The sequence below is a fragment of the Bufo bufo genome, chromosome 1 (assembly GCF_905171765.1).
Source record: "Bufo bufo chromosome 1, aBufBuf1.1, whole genome shotgun sequence".
NCBI classification, from domain to species: Eukaryota; Metazoa; Chordata; class Amphibia; order Anura; family Bufonidae; genus Bufo; species Bufo bufo.
In genome coordinates, this window is record NC_053389.1 from 67001031 (window position 1) to 67027100 (window position 26070).

At 44.1% G+C, this 26070-nt stretch overlaps 1 protein-coding gene across 1 annotated transcript in view; it reads left to right on the plus strand.

Annotated features, from left to right (window-relative positions):
* Positions 1–26070, plus strand: part of TMPRSS13 (transmembrane serine protease 13) — a 48215-nt gene that overhangs the window by 13252 nt on the left and 8893 nt on the right. The window contains exons 2-9 of the mRNA XM_040425781.1: positions 5095–5221; positions 10387–10491; positions 16268–16390; positions 19333–19465; positions 20975–21073; positions 21187–21230; positions 22445–22616; positions 24657–24823. Coding sequence (XP_040281715.1) covers positions 5095–5221; positions 10387–10491; positions 16268–16390; positions 19333–19465; positions 20975–21073; positions 21187–21230; positions 22445–22616; positions 24657–24823 — 970 coding nt within the window. The remainder of the gene's footprint in view (positions 1–5094; positions 5222–10386; positions 10492–16267; positions 16391–19332; positions 19466–20974; positions 21074–21186; positions 21231–22444; positions 22617–24656; positions 24824–26070) is intronic.

Sequence of the window (26070 nt, forward strand, 5' to 3'; positions counted from 1 at the left end):
AAGTGCAATAATTATGATTGGTCACTAGTGGAAAGGTATAGTACACCAAACTACTATGGCTCAAAAATACATAGTACAAAAAAACCTCATATGAATATTTGTACAACAGACACCAAAGCATAATTTATTCTTAGTTGCCACCGAAAAAAACTTAATAACAAGTGATCAAAAAGCGCCATTTTCTCCAAAATGATACCAATGAAAAATACGTCCCGCAAAAATCAATCCCTCACACAACTCCATGGAAAGAAAAATAAAAGACTTATGGGTCTTGGGGAGCAGCAATGCAAAAAAAATTTTTTTCTTTTTAAAAAAAAAGGGGTTTTATTTCCAAAAAAGTAGTAAAACAGAAATAAAACTATATGTATTTGGTATCACTGTAATCGTACTGACCCAGAGAATAAAGATATTATGTTATTTATATCGAAAAATGAACGCCATAAAATTTATAACATGAAAACACAGTGGTAGTATTGCTGTTTTTCCCATCTCCCTCCCAGAAAGAGTTAATAAAAGTTAATCAGAAAGTTATGTGTACCCCAAAATGGAGCCATTAAAAACTACAACTTGTCCCGCAAAAAACAAGCTCTCATAAAGCTATATAGATGGAAAAATAAAAAAGTTATAGCTCTTGGAACGCGACAATGAAAATAGGAAGAAAAACGCTTGGTCAGTAAGACCCAAAACAGGCTGGTCACTAAGGGGTTAAGTAGTTCACCCCTGCCTTAAAGGGGTTGCCCAGACAGGAAAATTGCTTAGAAAACAGCTTCTAAATAACAAAAGTGGTCATACATACCTTGCTGATTCCCTGCCACTCCGGTTCCGATGCTTCCTGGGTCACTGTTGGTCTCTACTTCCTGCTCTCTTTCAACATGGATATGTGACCAATGAAGCCAATCACTCGCTTTCAGTTCTCTAGAATTCACCTTTAGAAAGGCAGACATGAGGTGTATTTTCAACTTCACTGAGAGATGAGGTTACAGGTGCTGCCCATAGCAGCATAGAGAAGCTGCTGCTTCTACTGATGCCTGATTCAGATGGTCTTTCCAGTTTATGTCTGCAGAATATGGACATATGTCATTACTTGTGGATGTCTGCATGGTGAACGTGTGCATGTTTTTTGTACACTGATACACTCGAATCAATAAACGAGTCAGAATAAGGAAAAGAATAGTGCTAGTTTCTCTCATGTGTAAATTGAACTATTGACTTTAATGGTTCAGTGTGCTGTCCCTTTGTCCATTGCACACACAGATGGCACGCTGTCCTAAAATATGTCCATCTAAATCAAGTGTTCTCCAACCTAGACATAGTAGAGCCCCGTATCTCTTTGCGCTGTGTATGGGAGACATCAAAGCAGCTGATTCTTCCGGAGCCAAGCTCAGGGATAACCATTAGAGATGGAGCCTCTGCACACTGCTCACCTTTGCACTGTTGTATAGATCTATTAAGAGCAAAACAAATCTTCTAAGAAGAGTGTGCAAGCACTGTGGTTATTCCCCTTAGTGCCCCACACAGTAGAATGCTCGCTTAGTGCCCCTTTAAAGTAGTCATATCCCCTTAGTGCCCGTACACAGTAGTTATGCCCCCTTAGTGCCCCCACACAGTAATTATGTCAGTAGGAGGTAAGAAAGTGATGAGTAAACTAGGAATGTGCTGCTGGAAACCAAGCCAGAATTAATTCTCAGTGTAGCTAGAAAGCAAGTGGAGGTGACTGGGACCAGTCATAAGGTTAAAACACTTCAGCACATGTATAAAGGTCCATAGAGCAGCTGAGCATCATAGAGAAGTCGAGGCCAGAGACAGACCTGAGAGCTAGAAAAAGACCACCTAGTTCTGGAAGCAGGCAAGGCAAGCAAGGACAAAATGTGACTTTGTAGTGCACAGTGATTGTAAGAATGGAGATGCCCCATCCTGGGTTATGCAGATTGTGAAATACTGCACCATGTGGAAAGAAAGCCATGATGATAACTGCAGTTACAACCATCTTGATTGCTACCACTTTGGGGGAATTAGAATCAGAGTGCCAATGCCTAGTGCCAATGCACAGGCATGCTTGGCTGGGATGTGTTAGCATGTGTTCTCAATAGGGAGAAGCAGCTCTTGTGGCAGCTTATTATCTCCCCTGAGAAAAAAAAGATCGGCATATTAAAAATAACTGCCTGGCTCTGACATCTTCTGCCTGGGAAGAGTCAAGAGGTCCCTGTACACACTAGAGGGTCAGCCAGTGGGTTAGTAGCCTAAGGCTGATAAAGACATTGTTGCTGTGAGAGCTAATGTTGCCAGCACAAACCTTCCACACTTTGAGACAGTCTGGCCAGCCGTATCTTAATTCTGTACCCCTCAGCCTGGGAATTACAGAACCTATACCAAAAACCACAACTGCATGTCTAAGGCTTTGCAGAGAGGCTTTAGAAGGACACAGAGAGGGATCTGTTGGAATTGTGTCTTGATACTACTGGATTAACTACTACTCCTATTCTGCACTTTAGTAAAGAGAGATTTATTTATTTGCACTAACAGACCTGGTCACTAACTCCATTACCGTACACCGGCCATTGCAAGCTTATCCACACTCCTGCCTGGAATCTTCCCAAAACCAAGGACATCCCAATTACCAACAGGCAGAAGCCCCAACATCAGGGTGTGCCCGGTGGGAAGAAAGGGTGTGCCCTTCTGTTACTGCATGGCCCTAGGGGGATATCACTGTAAGGACTACCACTGTGATCTGTGTGTCAGAGCAACTACTACTCCCATCCTTTGCTCAGCCCAGGCGGCCGCTGCACATAAGATACTGGATAACAAAGTGTTCAGTGCTGGTCCAACTGTTGGTACCTCCACCAACCCAAGAACATGGGTCCCTTTTCCCCATCCTGATTGAGCGCCAGGTTGAGCATGCGCAGTGAGCCCCTGAGGAGCCGATGCAGAGGATGGGTGTGGTAGTGGCCCTGATGATGATGTGTCATGGTGTACTCCCTCAGGCCATTGCTCCCTAGGGATCTGTGCAGTGAAATGGTGGTATAAGGAATCCGGGCAGAAGTAGAAGAATAAAAGTCTCTCTTTACTTAGTGCAAAACAGTAGCTGTAGTCCATCCAGCAGTAGTTTACATTGCAAATTCTCTTCCTAGATAAGGAGGTATGGTGGCTGGAAAAGTAGCTCATATTGGCACCTCTGGTATGCTATCTTGCTGATGTCTCTTTCCTGAACTTCTGGCTAACAGCTGTAAGCTGGCACTTGTGGCTGTAGGGGTCCACTTGGTGAAAATAGAGGCTTTCATTAGTTGGCTTGGCCTGGATGTGATCTAGGGTGATGGATGTCTGAGCCATAATCCCTCACCTGCAGCAGGGTCTGCAAAGTTGTAGTAGATGGTCCGTTTGCTGCCTGTAAATGCTCTAGCTTTGAAGATATCTCTAGTTTTTGGATCCTTCAGTCTCCCTGGAGTAGTGGTCTCACAAAACAGTTGGTTCCCTGGTCCCTAAGGCCCTTGGAGCAGGATCAATGGTACATGCTTCCTCACTCCTCACTGTCCTAGCTAAAACTTCACTTCTTGACAGGAAGCAGTACCGGACAACTCCTACCAAGAGGGGAGGAATGGTGTGGTTATGCCAACCATGCCTCACCTGCTGGTGTACAGTGCAAACATGACATTTGCAGATACCTCCAGGTCCGGGGTAGTGCACATGCACCTTCTCGCCCCTCTATACCTCTGTATTGAATTCAGGTCGTTATAGTAATTGCACATCATTACATTTTATCCCATCAGGCAGGAATGCTCCAGCAATTAACGACTTGTAAAAAAGAACTGAATGTACCAGACCTTAAAATAACCCGAACCCATATCACCTTTGGAAAGTGTAAACTGAATTCGGCTGCTGAAAAATCAAAGCACTTCATTTTATAGGAAAAAGATTAACCTAACTGAATGCATAAGTATTCAACCCTTTAGGGTGCCTTCACCCGTGGCAGATTTTGTTGCAAAAAATGTATTCAATTGAAAATCAGTTCTATTTATCTGAATGGGGCAACAAGTATGTGGATTTCTGCAAGCACCATTCAGATGAGGGCACCGTAGAGAAGCTGACGTGCTTGTTTTCCTCGCTGGATTACTTTTATCTCATATTTTATGAAAAACCCTAATAAAATAATGTTCATAGAAACGTAGGGAAGAATACATGAAAATATCCAAGTCACTGACTATCCCGAAAGGCATGTCCAGATGGCTCATTTCATTTTTCATGCTGAAAAAAAATCAGCCCCTGATCTGAAAGAAAATCCACAGCAGAAACCCAAAGCTACTAGTTGTGGCTACTGGTCACAACTTCCACACAATTTTCAAGAATTGACAAAAAAAAAAACTTTAAAAATATTCTAAATTTTTTAATCCAGCACCTGGATCTGAATACTTTAGTAATTACATGTAATAAAAAATGTATTTTAGCCACTGAGTTATTCAATAAAATGCATCTGTATAGCTCCACCTGCTGTTTGTTCTTTTCTTTATTTCTCCGTCCGCCTCACTGAGGTGGTCGCACGCGCTCAGTTGAAATCTTCAACTGTCACCAGCCATATCTACTGTTAGAAGAGCTGCCCCCTGAGCTGCAACACAAAGAACATCCAGCCTGAAGAGAATCTAGCAAAGCAACTTGACCTGAAGAGAATCTAGCAGAGCAACTTGACCTGAAGAGAATCTAGCAGAGCAACTTGAGCAATAAATAGGGAAAATCTCTGGAGAATCATATCCACATTGTTGCCCATTTGTGCATTGAATCTGCCAACTGGATGACGCCCACTGTCTAAGTTGGGAGTCAGCAACCTCTGGCAGTCCAGTTGCTGTGAAACTACAACTCCCAGCATGCACACTTGTTTGGCTGTTCTTGGAACTCCTGTAGAAGTGAATGGAGCATTCTGAGAGTTGGAGTTTCACAAGAACTGGAATGCTGGAAGTTGCTGACTCTTGGTCTAAGTCAATTTATGAGCAGATTTATGTTGATAACATGTTATTACCAGATTAGCACACATTTATTTACTTTTATTACATTTTTGGCAGCACTTCTCTTTCTGGCGTCATACTAATTGTTTCTTATGTTTAACAGCATTACGACAATGCTCCATGTGCACCATATCCAGGTTATAACCAACCAGGCAGCTATGGTACCAACTACCAGCCATATACCATTCAGCCAAGTCCTCCTCCTCCTTCCTACGTGATTGAAAGGCCACGTGAGTAACTTTATGTGTAGCAAAATAATGAAATATTAGATATCAAAGCTATGGACACCCTTTGATCATTGTTTTATTTGATTTTACATACTTTGGGCTATAAATCGTTTTAATGGGCCTGTATTAAAATTTTTTGACTGTTTGGTTTCTGAAGCCTTCATGTTTTCCAATACATAGCAGCTGCAGAATGTCATTCACTAGAAAATCCATCAGTTGAACTTTGATTTGGTCATGATCGTTCAAAAGAGGGCAGAGAGGGAGTGAAGGCCGAGCCATCAAACAGCATTTCGCAGCCTTTGGAATATATGCAAAAATCTAATACAAAATACAAACTGAAAACACAATAAACTATAAAAAATTATCTAAAGGTGTCCATAGCCTTTAACATATTGCACTTATCACTAGAGTTTTAGAAAGTGTTCAGGATTATGAAGATTGTCACATAATAAAATGGGTGGCACTAAAGGTTGATTTTATGTGAGCACTAACCATATGGATGTTTGCTAAACATAGATACTAATTATGGCTTTATATAACACAGGTAATTATTATCTTCATAGCAGCAAACGTAACAAAGCAAAAGCACAGGACGGCCAGTATGACCCTATTAATGGATGGTTCTTACGCAAAATAGCAAGCAGTATTCATATCATGCAACCCTGGGATCATGGGGTATTCTCAGACCCTTCTTAGGCTACTTTCACATCTGCGCTTTCCCTTTCCGCTATTGAGATCCGTCAAAGGATCTTAAATGGAGGGGGAAAACGCTTCCGTTTTTTCCCCATTCATTGTCAATGGGGACAAAACTGAACTGAACAAAACAGAATGCACCAGAATGTATTCCGTTCCTTTTGTTTGCAGCGTTATTCTTTCTGCGTTGTGGTGTGGAGCAAGACGGATCCGTCATGAATACAATGTAAGTCAATGGTGGCAAATCCGTTTTCTCTGACACAAAATAAAACGTATCTGTCCCCCATCGACTTACAATAGTTTTAGAGACGGATCCGTCCTTACTATTTTAAAGATAATACAACCGGATCAGTTCATAACGGATGCAGACAGTTGTATTATTATGAGAGAAGCGTTTTTGCTGATCCATGACGGATCCAGCAAAAACGCTGGTGTGAAACTAGCCTTAATTGTTGCAGATTTTTAAAGGGTTCACCAATCTCTTAATGAAAATGTTTTAATCTGGCCTGAATATCCCAAATATTGCATATTTCTGTCCCATCTACCTGTTCTTCATGTCAGCACTTTCCTTCCCCTGTTCTCAGCATCACTGCATCCTGGCAGGATGTTGACATGCAGGACTTCCTGTTTTCCTCAGCTTCCTGCTGGATTTTCTAACCAAACCCAGCATGCTTTGCTCTTTAATGTTTCCTTTGTTTTCTCTTATCAGGGTCCCCAGTTGTCACTGACAGCTGGGAGCCTGACCTGTTCCTGCTAGATTGCAGGAGCTTTAGGGTATCTTCACACATGACATTTTTGCATAAAATGTCTGCGACCAAAAATCAGTTCCATTCATTTGAATGGGGCTTGCAGAAATCCATGTGCTTGCTGCCAAAATAACCCTATTCAGAAGAATAGAAGCAATTTTCAGTTGCAGAAATTTCTGCAACAGAGGTGCCCGTAATCCCGCGCCATACTTGTATAGTGCTCTGGATTAAAGCCCAGCACCAAGCGCCATATATGTACAGCGCTTGCTCGCCATGGGGTCAAATCCTGAGGAAACAATGGAGGACAGACAACAGCTTTACTTATGCTGCATTCACATAACTGTATGTGTTTTGCGGTCCACAAAACACTGATCTGCAAAAAATATGGATGACGTCCTTTTGGCATTCGTATTGCATCCGGTTTTTTTGCAGATCCATTGTAACAATGCCTATACTTGTCCGCCAAACGGACAAGAATAGGACATGCACTATATTTTTTGCAGGGCTACGGAACGGACATATGGATGCGGACAGCACACGGTGTGCTGTCCGCATTTTTAGCAGACCAATTGAAATGAACTGGTCCTCATTCAATCCGCAAAAAAAAAAAACGGAACGGACACGGAAAAAAAAATACAGTCATCTACTCCATATGTAATTGTAGGGTAGTCTAAAGACCAGAACAAGATGGAGGCTCCATTTTGATCATGGCTGTAAGGTGTTAGTTCTATTGGGGAGATTTATCAAAATTGGTGTAAAATAAAATGGCTTAGTTGCCCATAACAACCAATCGGATTCTACCTTTCATTTTCCCAAAGGAGCACTGAAAAATGAAAGGATCAGTTTGATTGGTTGCTTTGGGCTTCTAAACCAGTTTTCTTTTACACCAGTTTTGATAAATCTCCCCCCTTATGTCCCTAGTTGGCTCGGATTAAATGTACATATCCAGCATACAGAACCATAGTCAGGGTATGTTCAGATGAAGAAATGTTCAAACAGATCTGACCACGTATTTCAGGTGGAAATTCATGTGAAATCCGCATCTCATTGCCATTATGGGACTCCTTGAGGATATTTTTGTTTGGGTTTTATATCTACATTGCACTGAAGTCCCTTGGGCCCACCACAGAGTAAATGATTCTGAGGGCAAACCCTCTGTGAATACAGGACCTTAAGGGTTCTGTTTTATTAGGGATCCATTTATTGTCCCACCGGCGGGTCCTCTGGTACTCTGGTGGGTCAGTCCAGTCCTGTCTACATCACTTCTCGACTTGGTTTCCATGAGGTGGATATGCGTGGATTAGCCCATTGAAGGGGGGCTTCAACCGCATCCTATGAAACTATTTTTAATGTTGGATTTTCCACACTACTGTTTTGTTGTGTGAACGTAGCTCTATCTCATCTCACAGATCACTCACTACCTTCCATAAGGGCTTTCATCACTGACATCATCCCATTCGATCGCAAAAAAATTCAAGCAATATACTCCAGCTTCATGAATTATAAACTGAGAATATGCAGTACGCAGCCCTGCAGGGTATTGCGATAGTGAGGTCACGGTTACTAGGCAAACGAGGGTTGCTTTTGGGTACTCACAGTTTATAGGATGACCCTGGGCAGGCGTACAGCAGTGATGGAGAGGCTGGCACAGAAGTCCTCTGGGGCACTCTCTGTATATAGGGACCAGGCCGGTGGTAGGTGAGGTGCCCTGGATGTTGTAGGTTTTAATGTGCCAGTGGCAAGATCCCTTTAAGATTCGTGACGCCAGTGCCTGTAACAGTGGCACACTGATTGATGATAGGAATAAGTGAGGAACACAGTTTGTAGTGAACCAAAACTTTCTTTACTGGAACGGTTAACTATTTACAGTTCTTTTAGGTTCAGTTCCATATGACAGTAGCAAATCACAAGCAGGCTTTTATAAATGGCAGGCACAATGTTCTTGCAAGATACTCAGAGGGTTAAATACACTCACAGATCAGGCTGCACCTTTTCCTCAGAAATCCTGTGCACTATTCCTCAGAACTCCTGTCTGTCTTGATCCCAAGGCCCGTATGCCCTATTGGTGGCTTTATCCATGGTAAAGAAACTTCCTCAGGTATATATCTTTTTGCATTAGATAGATCCTTCTGCCCTTCAGCTCTCTTGTCTGGCTGGAAACACTTCTGCTCTGCTCTGTACTGTACTTTGTAGGAACTGCAGGTTTCTCAGGAGGTAACTCTTCCCCTGGTAACAAACTTCTGAGCTAACTCTGGCTCAAGAACCTCAGGCAGGCTAGATTGCACTCACTAGCCTCCTGGACTAAACTCCACTTTTCCTGTCTGGGCCTAACTATATATATTAGGGGTTCCCTAGCTCCCTCTACTGTCTAGGAGGAGGAACTACACCCTAACAGGCCTGATACACATTTAAAGCAGGGAAAATGTACATAAAACATCATATAAATTACAATGGTCATATTAGCCCTTGTGTAGTGCCCACATTTACCTAGTGGGACACTACAAAGACATTATGTAACTTCCACAAGAAGCCAGTCATCATTAATTATAGATACCAAGAAATAACTATATGAGAACAAGATGGACCTATTGATCCTATCTCTGCACATATAAAGAGGCCAAGGATAGAAAGAAATCTCCAAAATCTCACACCTTGTTCTGGTGGCATGTGGAGTCCCTGCTGACCTGTACTACATATGCCGCTATATAACACCTTCACATGGCGCCATATTACAGTGCTTCCAGGGAAAAATAACCCAGGGATGTGGAGCCTAATAGGGAGGATGGTTATACACTGACACTGTTCTTGCCCTTCATCAGATAATTGCCTTGTAGATTAGCCATTAAAGATTCACTCTCTGGCCCATTAGAAAGGTACATGATGTAAATTGTAGTGAAGGTAATCTTCTTACCGGTGACTGTATTTGTGAGTTATAACCTCTTGTCTGATCCTCAGCTGTGTCATGTGACCATCACTCTGATTACCAACTGACACAGGACAGGAAGTCAGTAACTCCTTTATTCATTCCTATGAGACTGACATTGAGGCTCCCACAGGAATACATAGAGAAACTGGCTTCCTGTCCACACATAAGATACTGGGTTATTTGGAAAGTCAGAATGCTGGTCACATGACACAGCTGAGGATCAGAAGGGAGGTTATAACTCACAAGTACAGTCACTGGTAAAAAGATTACCTTCACTACCGTTTACATCATGTACCTTTGTAACAGGTCAGAGATTATTTTTTTTGAGGGAGTGCTTCTTTAAAAGGTCATTCTCATGTCAGTCATTCATGGATGAGATGGGAGCACCTGTCCTGTGCAGTGGCCAAGTTACAAAAACAGCTGTGCTACTCTCATAGGAGGGATCAGAAGCTACGGAAACAGCATAGCACAACATGCTCGGCTGTTTATGTAATCCTGGCAGGTAGAAGGTAACAAGATTTGGGCATGTTGGATTTCAATAGGCCTGATCCTATTGTTGTAGGGGAGGGCTGTACAATAATCCGATGTAGGAAAGCTACTGTAAGTCATCCATTATATTATTGAAACTCAGCTTTAAGGGGTGTCTGATGGAAATAGAATCCAGCAGAATTGTGAATACAGCTCTGCTCTGGGATATAATACAGGTACTAAGGATCAGTTCTGTGAAATATAGTAAGTTACTGAACTTCAAGAGTAAATCAATGACTGTGTAAAGTGATGAATTTAACTTTATGTGCTTTCAGCTTCAAGGAAGATGCCATTTTCCTTCTTTTCAAACCGTGCCTCCAGAATTTTTGCTGTCATTGTAGTAGCCGTCACGCTCATTGGAATTGGTCTCATCATTGCATGTGAGTACAATAACACGTGTTATCTTGCACCCTATGTCTTATAGAGCGTCATAATCAGGATCTTCTAGGCTATGCCTGTGCAGTGCCTGGGGTATCTGCAAATAGTTTTATTATATTGTATTGTTATGTGATGTATTTAATATTTTGGCCGTAAGTACTAGCCAAAAGACGATGGCAAATGCTTGGTAGGAGTGGGCTGGTCCTACTTCCTGTTAGGGGGGGGGGGAGTTACAGAGTAGCTACTGAGAGTAGAGGAAGCATACTCCAGAGCTCCTGCTCCTGGTAATGATATAGGATTCTCCAGAGAGACCAACATCATACAGCTTGAAGAAATCACTTGAGAGACAAGACAGAAAAATATTGCATTTCAGACACTGCTGCAAGGTGGGGGACTACGCCTTAAACACCCATCATCCATACCACCCCTAGGCAAGATAAAGTTTAAACCTGAACCTTACACTGGACACCTATGCCCACGAGTGCCCATTTGCAGTCATCCAACCTGCCTTCATACCTCCTTAACTGTTGCCAGAAACTGCACTTTGCAATTGCTGCTACTGGATGTACCTCAAGTTATACTTTGTATTAAGTAAAAAGAGACTGTTATATTTCACTTCTGGCCTCATTCTTCAAAGTACATTTCCACTGCACCGATCCCCAGGGAGTAACGGCCCAAGGGAGTACAACGTGACACAACATCTCATCAGGGCCACTACCACTCCCATCCTCTGCGTCAGCTCCTCAGGGGCTCAGTGCACCTGCACCTTCCATCACTAATTTCTTGATTTACCACTAAACTGACTTTAATGGTACATGCCGCCAACAAATATATGTGATTCTGTATTATGCCATTTTGTGTTCAATGGGTCGCCATGAGATTGAGGCCCAATTCATATTGTTACCTTCTTACTGTAGGGATTATCTGATGATCAGTGACACACAATTTGTTTTAAAGGGGTTGTCCAACTTCATAAAGTTTTTAAAAGAGGTTTCCATGAGGGAAATATTGATAAACCATCCTCAGGATAGGTCACCAATATCTGATCATTGGGGATCCAACTTCTGGCACCCCCATCGATCAGCTGTTTGAAGGGGCTCCGGTGAGCGCTGCAGCTTCCTCACAGCTTACCAAGCACAGCGCCGTACATTGTATAGTGGCTGTGCTTGGTATTGCAGCCCAGGCCCTTTTCACTTGAATAGGACCGAGCTGTAACCTATGGGATGTGATCGATGAATGTGACGTCATTGGCCTAAGAAGAAGCCGCAGCACTCACTGAGTATGTAAGTATGATCCTTTCAGGTATGGGAGGCAGGCTGCCGGGAACCTGTTAGAAATTATTCCCAGACAACCCCTTTATGCATTACATAACACCCTGTTGAGACATGATGCACAGGAAATGAAAGTTACTTGCAAATCCTGTTTGTCAGATTTGTCATTTTATAGGTGAGAATTAATTTGCAAATAATTTCAATAAAATTCTCTGATATTGGAGCGGAACTAGGATTTGCTGATGCTTGACTTTACATAAAGACAAGTGGAATACATTTCTGATATGTGGAGAGAATATCACAAGCTATGTACATAGGGAGTCTGTGTAGCTGGCAGCATTTCACCAAGCAGATCCCCCCGGCAGCCACCGCCGAGATAACCGGATGTTAGTAGGGATTATGTCAATGTGTGCTCAAAAATGTTACACTACCCTGGAGAAATCCTTTCAGGATCTGTGATGCCAGCGAATTGCAATTAATGCTGGTATGAAAACCTTCCTAGATTTGCAATTTCTAATAGTCATTAACAATCCATCATCCATCCCCATGAAGATGCTGTTCACACTGGCGTCTTGTCTTCTGTGGGATGTAATGGATGTGCTACAAAACCTTCACGATCCATTGTGATCTATTACAATATCCCCACAGTGACGTATTCGCGCACGCGTCAATGCTAAGGCCACTGATTGGCCACAGCTGTCACATGAGCAGTTATGGAACGTCATCACTTTCTGTCCAGTGAGGACTGGAACCAGCAGGGATAGAAGCCACATTGCTGGACCAGCAGAACTTTCAAGTCGAGTGATGTTTTTTCGAGATGTCAGATTCGATTTGGGTATGAATAAATTCAGCCTAAATTGCAAGCGCCCAAATTGCTCTAAAAGTTATGTACAACACTCTGAGGTCTCCTAGGATTCATATTTTTTATTTGTTCTTTCCCCTTTTTTAAAACTATCTTTTATAGTTGTTTTTTCTTTCTCCAATTGCACAAAGTTCAAAAATATGTATTGCTGATGACACCGGAAATTACACTCATTGTACACTTACTAGCTGTAGATGCTTTGCACCAGGTTTTTTAAAAGAAATGGTGCAATTGCCCAACATCTGCATCGAAATCTATGCTGCCAGTGATGCAGTAAAATAGACTTATTGTACACTCAAGGATTTTTTTTCTTTGCCTACATAGTGCAGAATAGGCCATTATTAAAGGGGTATTCTCATCTCAGACAATAAGGGAATATCGCTAGTGCAGTACGCAGCCCTGCAGGGTGAGTGAGTGGCAGGTCACGGATAATAGGATAATAGGCAAAACGAGGGTTGCTCTTGGTTACTCACAGTTTATAGAAGACCCTGGGCAGGTGTACAGCAGTGATGGAGAGGCTGGCACAGAAGTCCTCTGGGGCACTCTCTGTATATAGGGACCATGCCAGGTGGTAGATGAGGTGCCCTAGGTGTTGTAGGTTTAATGTGCCTGTGGCAAGATCCTTTAAAGTTCGTGACGCCAGTGCCAGTAACGGTGGCACACCGATTTGTTGCAGTAATAATAGAGGAACACAAGTTGCAGTGAACCAAAACTTCCTTTTACTGAAACAGTTAACTATTTACAGTCCTTTGTTCAGTTCCACAAGTAAGAGGCAGTAACATGCTTGACATCAATTGGTAGGTAACAATGTTCTTGCAAGATACGCAGATGGTTAAACACTTACAGATCAGGCTGCACTTTTCCTCAGAATCCTGTCTGTCTTTATCCCAAGGCCCGTATGCCCTATTGCTGGCTTTATCCTTGGTTAGGAAAACTTCCTCAGGTATATGACTCCTTGCTTTGCATATAAATCCTTCTGCCCTTTAGCTCTCTGTTTGGTTGGTATATACTTGGCTCTGCACTGTCCTCTGTTAAGGGAACTTCAGGTTTCTCAGGAGGCAGGCTCTTCTCCTGGTAGCAAGCTAAAAGCCTGGGCTGTCTAGCTGCATATCAGAGGCTGGATCCCAGCTACCCTCTGCCTAGGGTGCACACTTGGCTTCTGGAAATCCACTCCCCTTTCACTGACTCTCTCTGATCTGGACCTGGCTATTTATACTAGGGGGTTCCCTAGCTCCCTCTACAGTCTAGGAGGAGGAATTACACCCCTAATAGGCCTGGTACTCAGGAGACACATTAATAAAATGACAATTATACATTAAAATGGCATATAAAATACAATAACCATGTTCCACAGGAGGTGTAGAACAACGTGGCCCAATTGACACTTGTGTAGTGCCCACATTTACCTAGTGGGACACTACACTAGGATATAACCCCACTTTCTGATAGGTGCAGGTCCCACCTTTGTGGATGGCTGGAGGACTCCGGTCCGGCCATGACCAAAAGTTCTCCCCATAGAAGTGAAGGGGAGCGCACAGCGCATGACCGGCCACCGCTACCATTCACTTCTATGGGCTCGATGGAAATAGCCGAGTCAGCACTTCCCTTTTTTCGGCGGCCCCATAGAAATGAATGGAGGGGGGCTGAGCATGCGCAGTGCGCCTTTCACTACTTTCGGGGCTCCGTTTGGGACCTGCACCTATCAGACAATGAGGGCATATCCTTGACCAGAAAGCCCGCTGGTCAAGCAATCCCTCCTCGCACCCCAACCAGGGTCAAATGATCCTCTGTCTTCATCTTTCCTGCCCTGTTTCCTTCACTAGTGTACTTAATTTGACATGTACAATGAAAGGAGCATGACGGTGGTATTGGTTATTCTCCGCTCGACCCTCCATTACTTACCCGAACCCATATGCACCCAACTTAACTAAACCAAACCAAATAGACCTAATACCATTGAGCCACTAACCCAAAAAGACACGGACCCCATAACATAATATTCCAGTAACCCATATGCAACGGCATATGAACAATACCCATTCCCATATGTATAACATGTAACATAAAATACAGGAGGAGGTCCTTGAAGCCCCAAACAATATCACCCTGTCCGGGGTAGGCCGTCTTGCCCCCAGCCGATAAGCGCCAGCTCGGAGGCACCACTGATGACCCCTTAACTCCACCAGAACCAACCACCAACCATGGGAGTCCAGCCCCAACCGTGGAGCCCGCCCCTCACTCCTACCAGCCCTTTTCTCCAACTCCAAGGACCTCCCCCCGCTACAGCTGCCGCGACAAAATGGAAAAAAAAAATTAAAATATTTTCTAACCATAAACCATACCCGTGAGCCCGACAGAACCCAACCTTCCTCACCCCAATTGACAACATTAGGGAGGGAGGGAGCTTCTCCTGGTTTGAACAATTTGTCCAGATCGAATCGCTAAAACGGCAGCTTCGTTTGGAAGTAGAATGTTTGAGAAATTTGTAACAAATGCAATTCCTTTAGAATCATCTCTGTTTACTCTTCTCGATGTATTCCCAATTGTGTGACTCACAACTGGATGCGCGAGTTTATGTCCAGCAGCGTGCTACAACAAGCCCACACGTCTTATAAGAACTATAGGAGAAGATACTTCCTAGTATGATCCCATCACCTGCAGCGTGCCATGACATACCCTCCCCTTCCCTTCTAGAATTGTATTAGAGGAAGAGAGGAGGGGCGCAGCATATCTACCGTCATAACATAGCACCCTGCTTAAACTGACAGTGTCAGCACAAAAATACTGTGCGATCTGCAGCCAGCGAGGTATAGGGCAGGAGGAGCTGAGCTGATTGATCATTTTATTGGAAAAGATTCAGTATAACTCATTCAGTATTTCTTTAATCTAAAATTCTGCCCTTTTTAAAACGTGGGAGTCTAGTGGGTGGCGTTACTCAGTGGTTGACAGCCTTCCTTGTAGGAGTGTGCATACAATACATTGTAGGGCTAGGATATGCCATCAAAGTCACATAGGTGCAGGTCCCACCTCTGAGACCCGCACCTATTTCTAAAAAAAGGCCCCCAAAAGTGTCCCCCAAGCTAACTCCCCCTTCCGCCTGGGTGGCGCGCTCTTCATTCATTCCTATGGAAATTCAGAAAATAGCTGAGAGAGCGCAATTGGCTATTTTCAGGAGTCCCGTACAAATAAATGTGAAGTGTACCTCGCAAGTGCAGTCACCGCTCCATTCGCTTCTATGGGACTGCCGGAGATAGACTAGCTAGTGCTCTGCTATTTTCAGCAGTCCCACAGAAATGAATGCAGGGCAGCCGCCCATGTGCGGCTGCTCTCCACTCGCTTCGGAGGTCCCGTTCTGGAATTAGGTGTGGGTCCCAGACATTAGTGGCATATCCTAGCAATATGCCACCAATGCTTCAGATGAGACAACCCTTTTAAGTAAGGAGAGCCAATCTTCTCATCACTGCGACCAGGGCATCCCACCCAGCCAGCCAGAACCCTACTCTGTACTGATGAGGGGCAAACACCCCTAAACAGCTGTCTGCAGATGAATATTTGGCAAGTTGGACATTGACTCATAGGAAACCACTTCCAGAAGGTGGCGCTAGTGAGACATTTGCTGAATGTAACCATTTCTTCTTCTTTCAGATAAACTTAATGCATTCGGGAACTCTTCTTCATCCAGCCAACCTAGAGAGAAGTGTTTTGCCAACAAGACTCTCTGCAATGGAATTGCTGAGTGTTCGGAAGGAAGCGACGAGTCTGGATGCGGTAATTTTACACTTATCTGCTGTCATACAGAAGAGGATTGTACACAGTGCAATGATTTAGCTGAGAACTGAGCCAAGTACGGGGAGAATCAAGTGATGCTGATGATCCAAAGTGCTCAATAATCTACAGTATTACCTGCAGCGGTCCTGTGTTCTTGATCTCCACAGCACCTGAATTCCCTGCTATTTCCACTGCAAAGTGTTTAGTATAAGGTCCCTTGCACACGACCGTATGCCCTCCGAGATATACGGTCCGTTAGCGGGCCATATGTCCCGAAGCGGCATTGATCGTGCACACTGGAGCACACAGCATCATATGATCTTATGAGTGTGGGACAATAGTCCCGCGGGCGGCCCGACATGCACAGAATCATTGTAATCTATGAGGCTGTGTGCTCCAGTGTGCACGATCAATGCCGCTCCAGGACATATGGCCCGCTCACGGACCGTATATCTTGGGAATAAATACGGTCATGTGCAACGGCCCTAACAAAGAGATTCATGAGAAACTCACAAACACATCCAGAAAGCAACCCTCCAGCCTATTTAGCGAAGATAATCATTTTTACTACCCGAGACCTTGTGGCCTAAGGTAAAGGGATGATGCCTATATTCCCAGTTGTCTAGGGTAATGTAGGTTAATGTCTACTTCCCTGGTGGTCTTTGGCAATGAAGGATTCAATGGCTGCTTCCCTGGTGCTCTAGAGTAGTAGAGAGGTTAATGCCTGCTTCCCTGCAATGGAAGGATTAATGTCAGTTTCCCTTTTATAAGTTACCCTTATTAAGGGTAGTACAAGGTTTCATTCCCACTTCTCTGATGGTCTAGGGCAGGGATGGCTAACCTCTGGGACTCCAGCTGTGGTGTCCCAGAGAATTAGACTAGAATTGCATTCATCTCATTTCATTTCTATGGTATTCTGAGAACAGCCAAGCAAGTGTGCATCTTGGGAGTTGTAGTTTTACCACAGCTGGCGTGCCGGAGGCAGTGGCGACTCTAGGAACAATATATAGGGGGGGCACAAAGATACCACAGTCAAAAATGGGGGGGCAAAAACAAAATAAGTATATATAAATAAGATTACAAAATACGAGAGAATTGCGGTATGCAGGGATACATTTATAATAAAACTATTTACTTACAAAAGAAGCTATTCCGTCGTCTGCTGTGCCGTCCTCTGCTCGCTTCCGCGGATTCTTTCCCCTTCTTTCTGTCTCTCATCAGTGCGCAGGCGAACTGTTATGGGGGCATCTGTGGAAGACACATTATGCCTCTCATTAGCCCTCATTATGCCTCTCATCACTCCCATATCAGCCCCCATGCCTCTCATTAGCCCCCATATCAGCCCTTATGCCTCATTAGCCCCCATTATAAGCAATTATGCCTCATTAGCCCCCATTATAAGCAATTATGCCTCATTAGCCCCCATTATAAGCCCTTATGCCTCATTAGCCCCCATTATTCCTCTTATTATCCCCATTATGCCTCTTATTTATTACCCCCATATCAGCCCTTATGCCTCATTAGCCCCCATTATAAACCATTATGCCTAATTAGCCCCCATTATAAGCCATTATGCCTCATTAGCCCACATTATGCCTCTTATTAGTCCCATATGCCTAATTAGCTCCCATATGCCTAATTAGCCCCCATTATGTCTCTAATTAGCCCCCATTATGCCTCTTACTAGCGCCCATATGCCTCTTATTAGCGCCCATATGCCTCTTATTAGTGCCCATATGCCTCATTAGCCCCTATATGCCTCTAATTAGCCCCCATATGCCTCTAATTAGCCCCCATATGCCTCCAATTAGCCCCCATTATGCCTCTCATGATTAGCCCCTATTATGCCCCCAGCAGCCACATTTTTTATAAAATAAAAAACCACTTACCTCTCCTGCTCCTGGACGCCGCCTGCAATTTTCTCTCTCCTCAGTCGACTGTGCTCTGAACTGGTCACAGAGCGCCCTCGAGCTGTGCGCAGCCCTGCACAGCTGACAGCCGAGGACCAGGAAGTGGTAAGTACATAGCGTTCACCGCTTCCTGGTCCTTCGGTACTAATGAGCGCTTCCATAATGGAAGCGCTCATTAGTAATCACCGGCCTGCTTTGGGGGGAATCAGCGGGGGGGCACCTGGGGGGGCAAAGAATAACAATTGCCCCCCCTCTCCCCCTGTAGTGACGCCACTAGCCGGAGGTTAGCCATCACAGGTCTAGGGTATTAATGTCTGCTTCGACGGTGGTCTAAATTAGTGAAGAGGTTAAAGGGGTCGTCTGGGCTTTTTTCAATTGATGAACTATCCCATAGACATAGAGCAGCAAGACGGCATGTGCACACTGCGTGAACCATCTTCTCAAAGAGCTGATCGCCGTGGGTTCGGGACCCCCACCGATCTGATATTATTGACCTATCCTGAGCATAGGTCATCAATATTAAAAGCCCAGACAACCTCTTTAAGGCCTGCTTCCCTGCAATAAAAGGATTAATGTCAGTTTCCCTTTTTACTAAGTATAGCAATGGGGTCCATGCCCACCTCTGTAATTGTCTATTAATGTCTGCTTCCCAGGTGGTCTAGCGTAGTGGAGAGGTTAATACTTGCTTCCCTGCAATGACAGGATTAATGGTCTAATATAGTGAAAGGGTTATTCACCTTCCCAGGCTCCACTGATGTCTGCTGAGAAAGTGTATGCTTGTTACGTATAGCTTTCCTTTTATTTCTTGGACCGATCACACGAGTCAGTGCAGGGCAGAAAACTGAGCTGTGATTACATGATGATCTGTAGGAGAAACTCCTGCTCAGACGTCCCAGTTTAAAGGGACATTGGCACCCACTGCTTGACCCCAGAGATGGTCCTGGCTACTGATGGTGAAGACTTTATCCACCATGTTGCCATCATAGCATTTATAATATATACTCTGATAGTCAACGTTCTTATTTCTTACAGTGCGCTTTAGGTGGGACAACTCGCTGGTTCAAGTTATGTCCCGGAAACAGGAGAACCTATGGTTACCGGTGTGTTCCACAGGAGTCAACAGTAACTTCCCTTCCTATGTGTGCAAACGTTTTGGATTTCTAGAGTGAGTATCAGCACATCTTCAAGTTCTTTCATCATCTATAATTTCTAAACCTAAGTTATGGAATCCTATGGCACATATAAAAACTGCGAAAGGCTACTTTCACATATGCGTTGTCCTTTCTGGTTTTGAGATCCTTTAGAGGATCTCAAAACCGGAGGAAAATGCTCCAGTTTTGTCCCCATTCATTGTCAATGGGGACAAAACTGAACAAAACGGAACGGAGTGAACCAGAATGCATTCCATTTTGTTGCGTTCCCATGCCGGACAGCAGCATTTTATGTGCTTCATAAGCACTTAGGCTTCCTCCTAGGCCAGTGACGTCATGTTCATCGGTCACGTTGCCTAGGCACAGCTCGGTCCCATTCAAGTGAATGGGGCTTAGCTACAATATTAAGCACGGCCACTATACAGTGTACAGAGCTGTGCGCATGCAGTACCCCAGACCAGCTACAGAAGATATGGTTGGCTAACCACACTGTTCCTCCCTTCTTGGTAGGAGTGGGTTGTTCCTGCTTGCTGCCAGGAGAGGAAGTTCCTGAGTAGAACGCAAAGAGAGAGGAAAGGAAGCACATGCTACAGCTCCTACTCCTAAGGACTGTATCAATTTCTTCTGTGAGACCGTCACTCCAGAGAGATCTTTAGTATTAAGAAGACTGCTTTCACAAAGCATCAGTGTGACAAGACAGCAGAGTGATCAGTGAAATCACAGCTTTACAGACACTGTTGCAGGTGAGGGACTACAGCTCAGACACCCATCACCCAAACACCTATATCCACAAGTGCATGTAAGTGCCATTAAATTGCCACAAAACCAGTCACCATACCTCCTCATCTGATGCCAGAACTGTACTTCATACTGATGGATGTGCCACAAGTTATATTTTGCACTGAGCAAAGATATACTATTATACTTTTACTTCTGGCCTGATTCTTCAAACTACATTGTCCCTGCACCAATCCCCAGGGAGCAACGGCCTGAGGGAGTACACAGTGACACAACATCTCATTATCAATCCCATCCTCTGCCCTGGCTCCTCAGGGGCTAGCTGCACGTAGTAAACTGCGAGGAGGTCGCAGTGCTCACAGGAGCACTGCAGCATCGTCAAACTGCTGATCAGTGGAGGTGCCAGATGTCAGCCCCCCACAATAACATACTGATGGCCTATCCAGCGAGCGGCTCATCAGTAATAACTCAGACAACCCCTTTAAAGGGGTTTTACGAGATTTTTTAACTGATGACCTATCTTCAGGAGAGGTCATCAGTATCTGATTAGAGGGTTTCCGACACCCGAGACCCCTGCCGATCAGCTGCTTCAGAAGGCATCGGCATGGACCCCCACCGATTAGAAACTGATGATCTATCCAGAGGATAAATCATCAATATAATAGTCTTGGAAACCCTATTTTCAATATGTTTGTTGTGTAGCTACACTTTCTAAGGTATATTTCATAAGACGGTTATCTTATATTAGTGTATTATACATTATCATATTCTTTGATTCTCATTAGAGGTCCGACCACAGAGCAGGTGACCTTGAATGACAATCCTTCCAATGTAGGGCTTCACACCTCGGGAACTTCTGATACCATACAGGGAGGTCTGGACAGGTATGAGCTGCATTTAATTTTCAACTTATATACAATAGCTCCTAGGTTGATCCCCATAGAATTAACCCAATGGCGTGTACTTATTTTTGTATCTATCCTTTCTTTTATCACAGTGAAACTTGTACGAGCGGACAGTATCTATCTGTGCGATGCTCAGGTAAGTGGTACCATTAGCTAGATACATTAATTAAGCTTACAAATCTTTACCCTATTGATAGGCGTATTGATGGTATAAAGTCTGGACAGTGGGACGGACTTGGATAAAAGGGGGAAATGTATTAAGACTGGCATGGACTTTTTGTCATCAAAAAGTCCATGAGCTAGAAAAAGAAATCTATGCCAGCAAGGGAGCCGGTGCACATTTCTGGTCCTGGTGCACATGTTGTTCAAGGGGTTTTCCAGGAGTAGAATATTGGGCATGGTGTGGTGAACCTTGGGCTACACCACTTATAACCACAGATCATTTAGAATAGGAATCATTGACCACAACTCTCTGGACATGGTCCTTCACCCAGTTTTCAATCCAGTTACAAACTATACCTTCTAAGCCTATCAATTGTATTTTAGCCATTAGGTGTCTATGAGGGACAGCATCAAACACCTTTACAAAGTCCAAAAACACTATGAGGAGAATGTATCCACTTAATACTGTTTTCTGTCTTACAAAAATCAAAAATTTTTATGAAAGGTGTGCCAAAAATTTGCACAAATTTAAAAAAAAAAAAAAAAAGGGTTAGGCGTAAGTGGGAGGAGGTGGGTCACAGGTGGGACCTCCTTATTTAAAGTGTTTTCTAGGAGTTTAATATTGATGGCCTATCCACAGAACAGGTCATCAATATCTGACTCCTGGCACCCTCGCCGATCAACTGTTTGAAGGGGTCACAGTGTGCCCATGAGCGCCCATGGTCTAGGCGCAGCTGAGTCCTATTGAAGTGAATGGGGTTGAGCTGCAATACCATGCATGGCCACTATACGACGTGCGGCGTTGTGCTTGGTATACCGCGAGGAGGCGACAGCGCTCACCGGAACACCATGGCCTCTTCAAACAGCTGATCAGTAGAGGTGCTGGGAGCTGGGTCCTCAATAATCAGATATTGATGTCCTATGCTGAGGATTTGCCATCAATATTGTACTCCCAGAAGACCTTTTCAGGCCTGGTCATTATTATAGTACTTTAAGCAAATTCAATTTAGGTTAAGATAATCTATATTATGTTACATTTGACTAAAATAGAAACATAAAGGCATTTATTTGTATTTGTATAAGGAGGGTTATGAGGCAGAAGACTTACTGGTAGACTGTTCATTGATTCTTTATTCTTAGAAGGTTTATATCATTTATTCACTTGGTGTTGAATTATTTACTTTACAGACTGTGGGCAGGATAAGAGGAGCAGGATTATCGGTGGTACAGAGGCCACGTCTGGTGACTGGCCCTGGCAAATCAGCTTGCAAGTTCGCACTTCAAGTCAATATGAACACATATGTGGAGGGACAATTATTAACAATTATTGGGTGCTGACGGCATCTCACTGTTTCTCCACGTAAGTAGAGTTCAGCTGGTTTTGATGAATCCTTTTACAATCATAAACATCATTCAGTTCAGGTCATAAGACCCACGGTCAGACGAGGACTTCTGACCATAATATGGATATAATGAATAAATTAATATGCAAAGAAATATCTCCCAAGGAAGAGAACCATCTTGCTAGTCTTGGGAATATAGCCAAGCCGGATAGCCATCTGCAGACAGCTGCCCCTCGTCAGTATGGAGTAGGGTTCTGGCTGGCTCAGTACGATGCCTTGAATGGGGCTTATTCAAAGGTTAGGTGACGCTCCAATTGAGTAATTTTGCAGGTAGCTGGAGACCGTTCCTAGGCCGAGTAGCAATGGTAGAAAATTAAACTCCCGTACTCCGTGTATCCAGTTTAAGATTACTGAACGTTTTCGGCCGTTTGCCTTCTTCAGAGAACAATACATATATAGATACACAATCAATAAATAATAATGTAAAGGCGTGATGTGATATACAGAATCAAAGTTATACAATAAGTCAAACAAATAGTCTTAATCCTATCAGAAGCAGGGGGACATCCCCGGTTAACTGCAAGGCTATAGACAGTTGTGCTTCCAGGAAATTTCTGGATATCAATGGAAGAGACGTCGTCTGCTGGATCCTAGTAAATGGCTCCCAAAACTCACATGGTCCAAACGGATTGGTTTATGGGTATTCGTTAAGGTGAATATTCGACGGCGTTAACAGTACCTTAATATAAGGAGATTGATAAGGAGCAAGTGGGGATATCAAAGAACAATCCATAAATTGGAGCAACAGTGCAGCTCATCCAGGTAAGCAACCAAACATTTTATAGAGTCTTAAACTGACCAGACATTTGCTACCACTGCTGACGACATTCTTTTTACTGCTGTTGATGTTCTTCTGATGTTCCTCTGTGGCTCCAATCTATGCATGGTTGTTTGATATCCCCACTTGCTCCTTATCAATCTTTCCTTATATTGAGGTACTGTTAACGCCGTCAAATATTCCCCTTAACGCATACCCATACACCAATCCGTTTGGACCGTGTGAGTTTTGGGAGCCATTTACTAGGATCTATGTCTATGGATAACTGGCTTGGTTATTTAGGAAAGAAGGTTCCTGTGCGCATCAGGCATTGCCGGAATGTCCGCTGGCCCCATTAACTATAATGGGGTCCAAAGGAGATCCGGCCTCAACCCGTCAAATATGCTGAGAATCGTCCAGACAGAAACCATTGCATGCTGGTTTTTGTCCAGCTGATTCTTGGCATTTTATGCCAGAACAGCCTACCGGAAGGACGTCCGTACCACATATTTATTTGTAGTCTCCGAGAAGAGACATCTTCAAAAAATAAGATGAAAAGCTATTCTAGGTAAAACCCTCACAAAAGACAAAAAGTTCAGCCTCAGTCCTCTTTACCATAAGAACTGTAAATCTGTGGAATAGTCATCTCAGGATCTGGTCACAGCAGGAACAGGTCATGGTTTAAAAGAAGACGTAGATGATCTCTCAGGTGTATCACTGGGCTTTATGTCAGGAAAAATGTTCTATGCAAGGAAGAAAAAGGTTGAATGGATTTTCTGAGACTTTTTAACTGATGACCTATCCTCTGGATATATGTCATCAGTATCTGATTGGTGGGGGTCCGACTCCTGGGACCCCCACCGATCAGCTGTTTCAGAAAGCACCGGTGCTCACAGTAGCAGCATGGCCTTCTCTCAGCTCACCAAGAACAGCGCCGTACATTGTAGAGCGCCTGTGCTTGGTATTGCGGCTCAGCCCCATTCACTTCAATGGGCTGAACTCAAACCTCCAATGAACGTGACGTCATATGTCCTAGATCATGTTGCAAGAAGGCCGCAGTGCTACTGCGAGTGCCAGTGCCTTCTCAACCAGCCAATCAGAGGGGTTCCCAGGTGTGAGACCCCCACGGATCAGATACTGATACTGTATTTGGATTTTTCCGATATGGACTGAAAAGTTGCTTTTCTTCTAAGGTTTTGGAATAACTTCATTGAATGATCTTTCCCTATGTCCCCAACAGCTCAATTCCCCTGAATTTGATGAGGGTAGTATCTGGCACCAGCAATCTGGATCAGGCTCGCAGCACATCGTCTATAGCAGCCGTTATTAGACATGAGGATTATAACGAAGACACAGATGACTTTGATGTGGCGTTGATTAAATTAAGTACCCCATTAACTTTCTCAGGTAAAACATAGATGCTTGTGACACCGTTTTTATTCCTAGGGGAATGTGGACGGCAGCTTAGTGCATAGTCCAAGGTCTAATGAATGATAATCCTGCATTTGGAAACTTCTCTGCTATGGAATAACACATGAAAAGGTCATGAACTATCCCCAAGAAAGGTTTTCAGTATCAGATAGGTAGGGGTCCGACACCTGGCCCCCCTACCGATTAGCTGTTTCAGGCAGCCAGTCTCCGTCCACTGTGTAGTTTTCAGCACCTGTGTACTGCAGCTCAATTACTATCCACTTGAATGGGAGCTGAGCTGCAATACCCTAGAATGGCCACTATACATTGGACGGCGCTGTTAGCTTCCAGCTACATCCACTTTATAGTTTCCTGCATCGGGAGCTGTCTGAAACAGGTGATTGTTGGGTGTGCCAAGAGCAGGGGTGCACCACCAATGAGGCCAGGTGAGGTGATCGCCCTCAGGCAGCACCAGGTAGGGGCAAGAGAGGGGCCGCCGAAGGGCCACGGGCTGAAGGGAAGGGGTTAGGTTAAGAAATTAGCATTGGGGAGGGAGGGGTGCCATTTCAGTTTTCGCCTTAGGCACCCCTGGCAGGGTGGCAGACCTCCACCTATCTGATACTGATGACCTCTACTAAGGAAAGGTCCTCAATATCTAAAGGTGGATTTATACTGCCTGATAATCAGGCAGATTATTGGGAAAGAATGTTCCTTCCGACAATCTGCCTGTTTAAATGTTCCACCGATCACCCGATGAACGAGCGAAACGCGCGTTCATCGGGTGATCCTGTCGTTCGTGTGGGTACACCAATTATCGTTTCTGGGCAGCAGATCGTGCCTTCTAAACAGCGATCTGCCGCCCAGAAACAATGACTCTGTATGGGCACCAGCGATCACAACAGCCATCCCTTGTCCTTATAGTGTGAAGGAGCGGTCTCCTTCACTGACGAGCAGATGACTGTCGAGAAGGAACGCTTCCTTCCCAACAATCAGCTGTACATCGGAGCGTCTAAGCCCAACTTAAGTCCCAGAAAACCCCTTTAAATGTAAATGTACGTACGCTTTTACAATATTGCTTTACGACTGATAGAAAGGTGTTCTATTTCTGGGTTAATTACATATTCTATAGACCACAACTAGCTCCTGCCATGTAGGGCAACAACAAGCAAGGGTATCCAGATCACATAGAGCCACCTAGTGGCTGCAAAAGGAAAAACTATGCATGCCGTTTTTGCCATGCATAT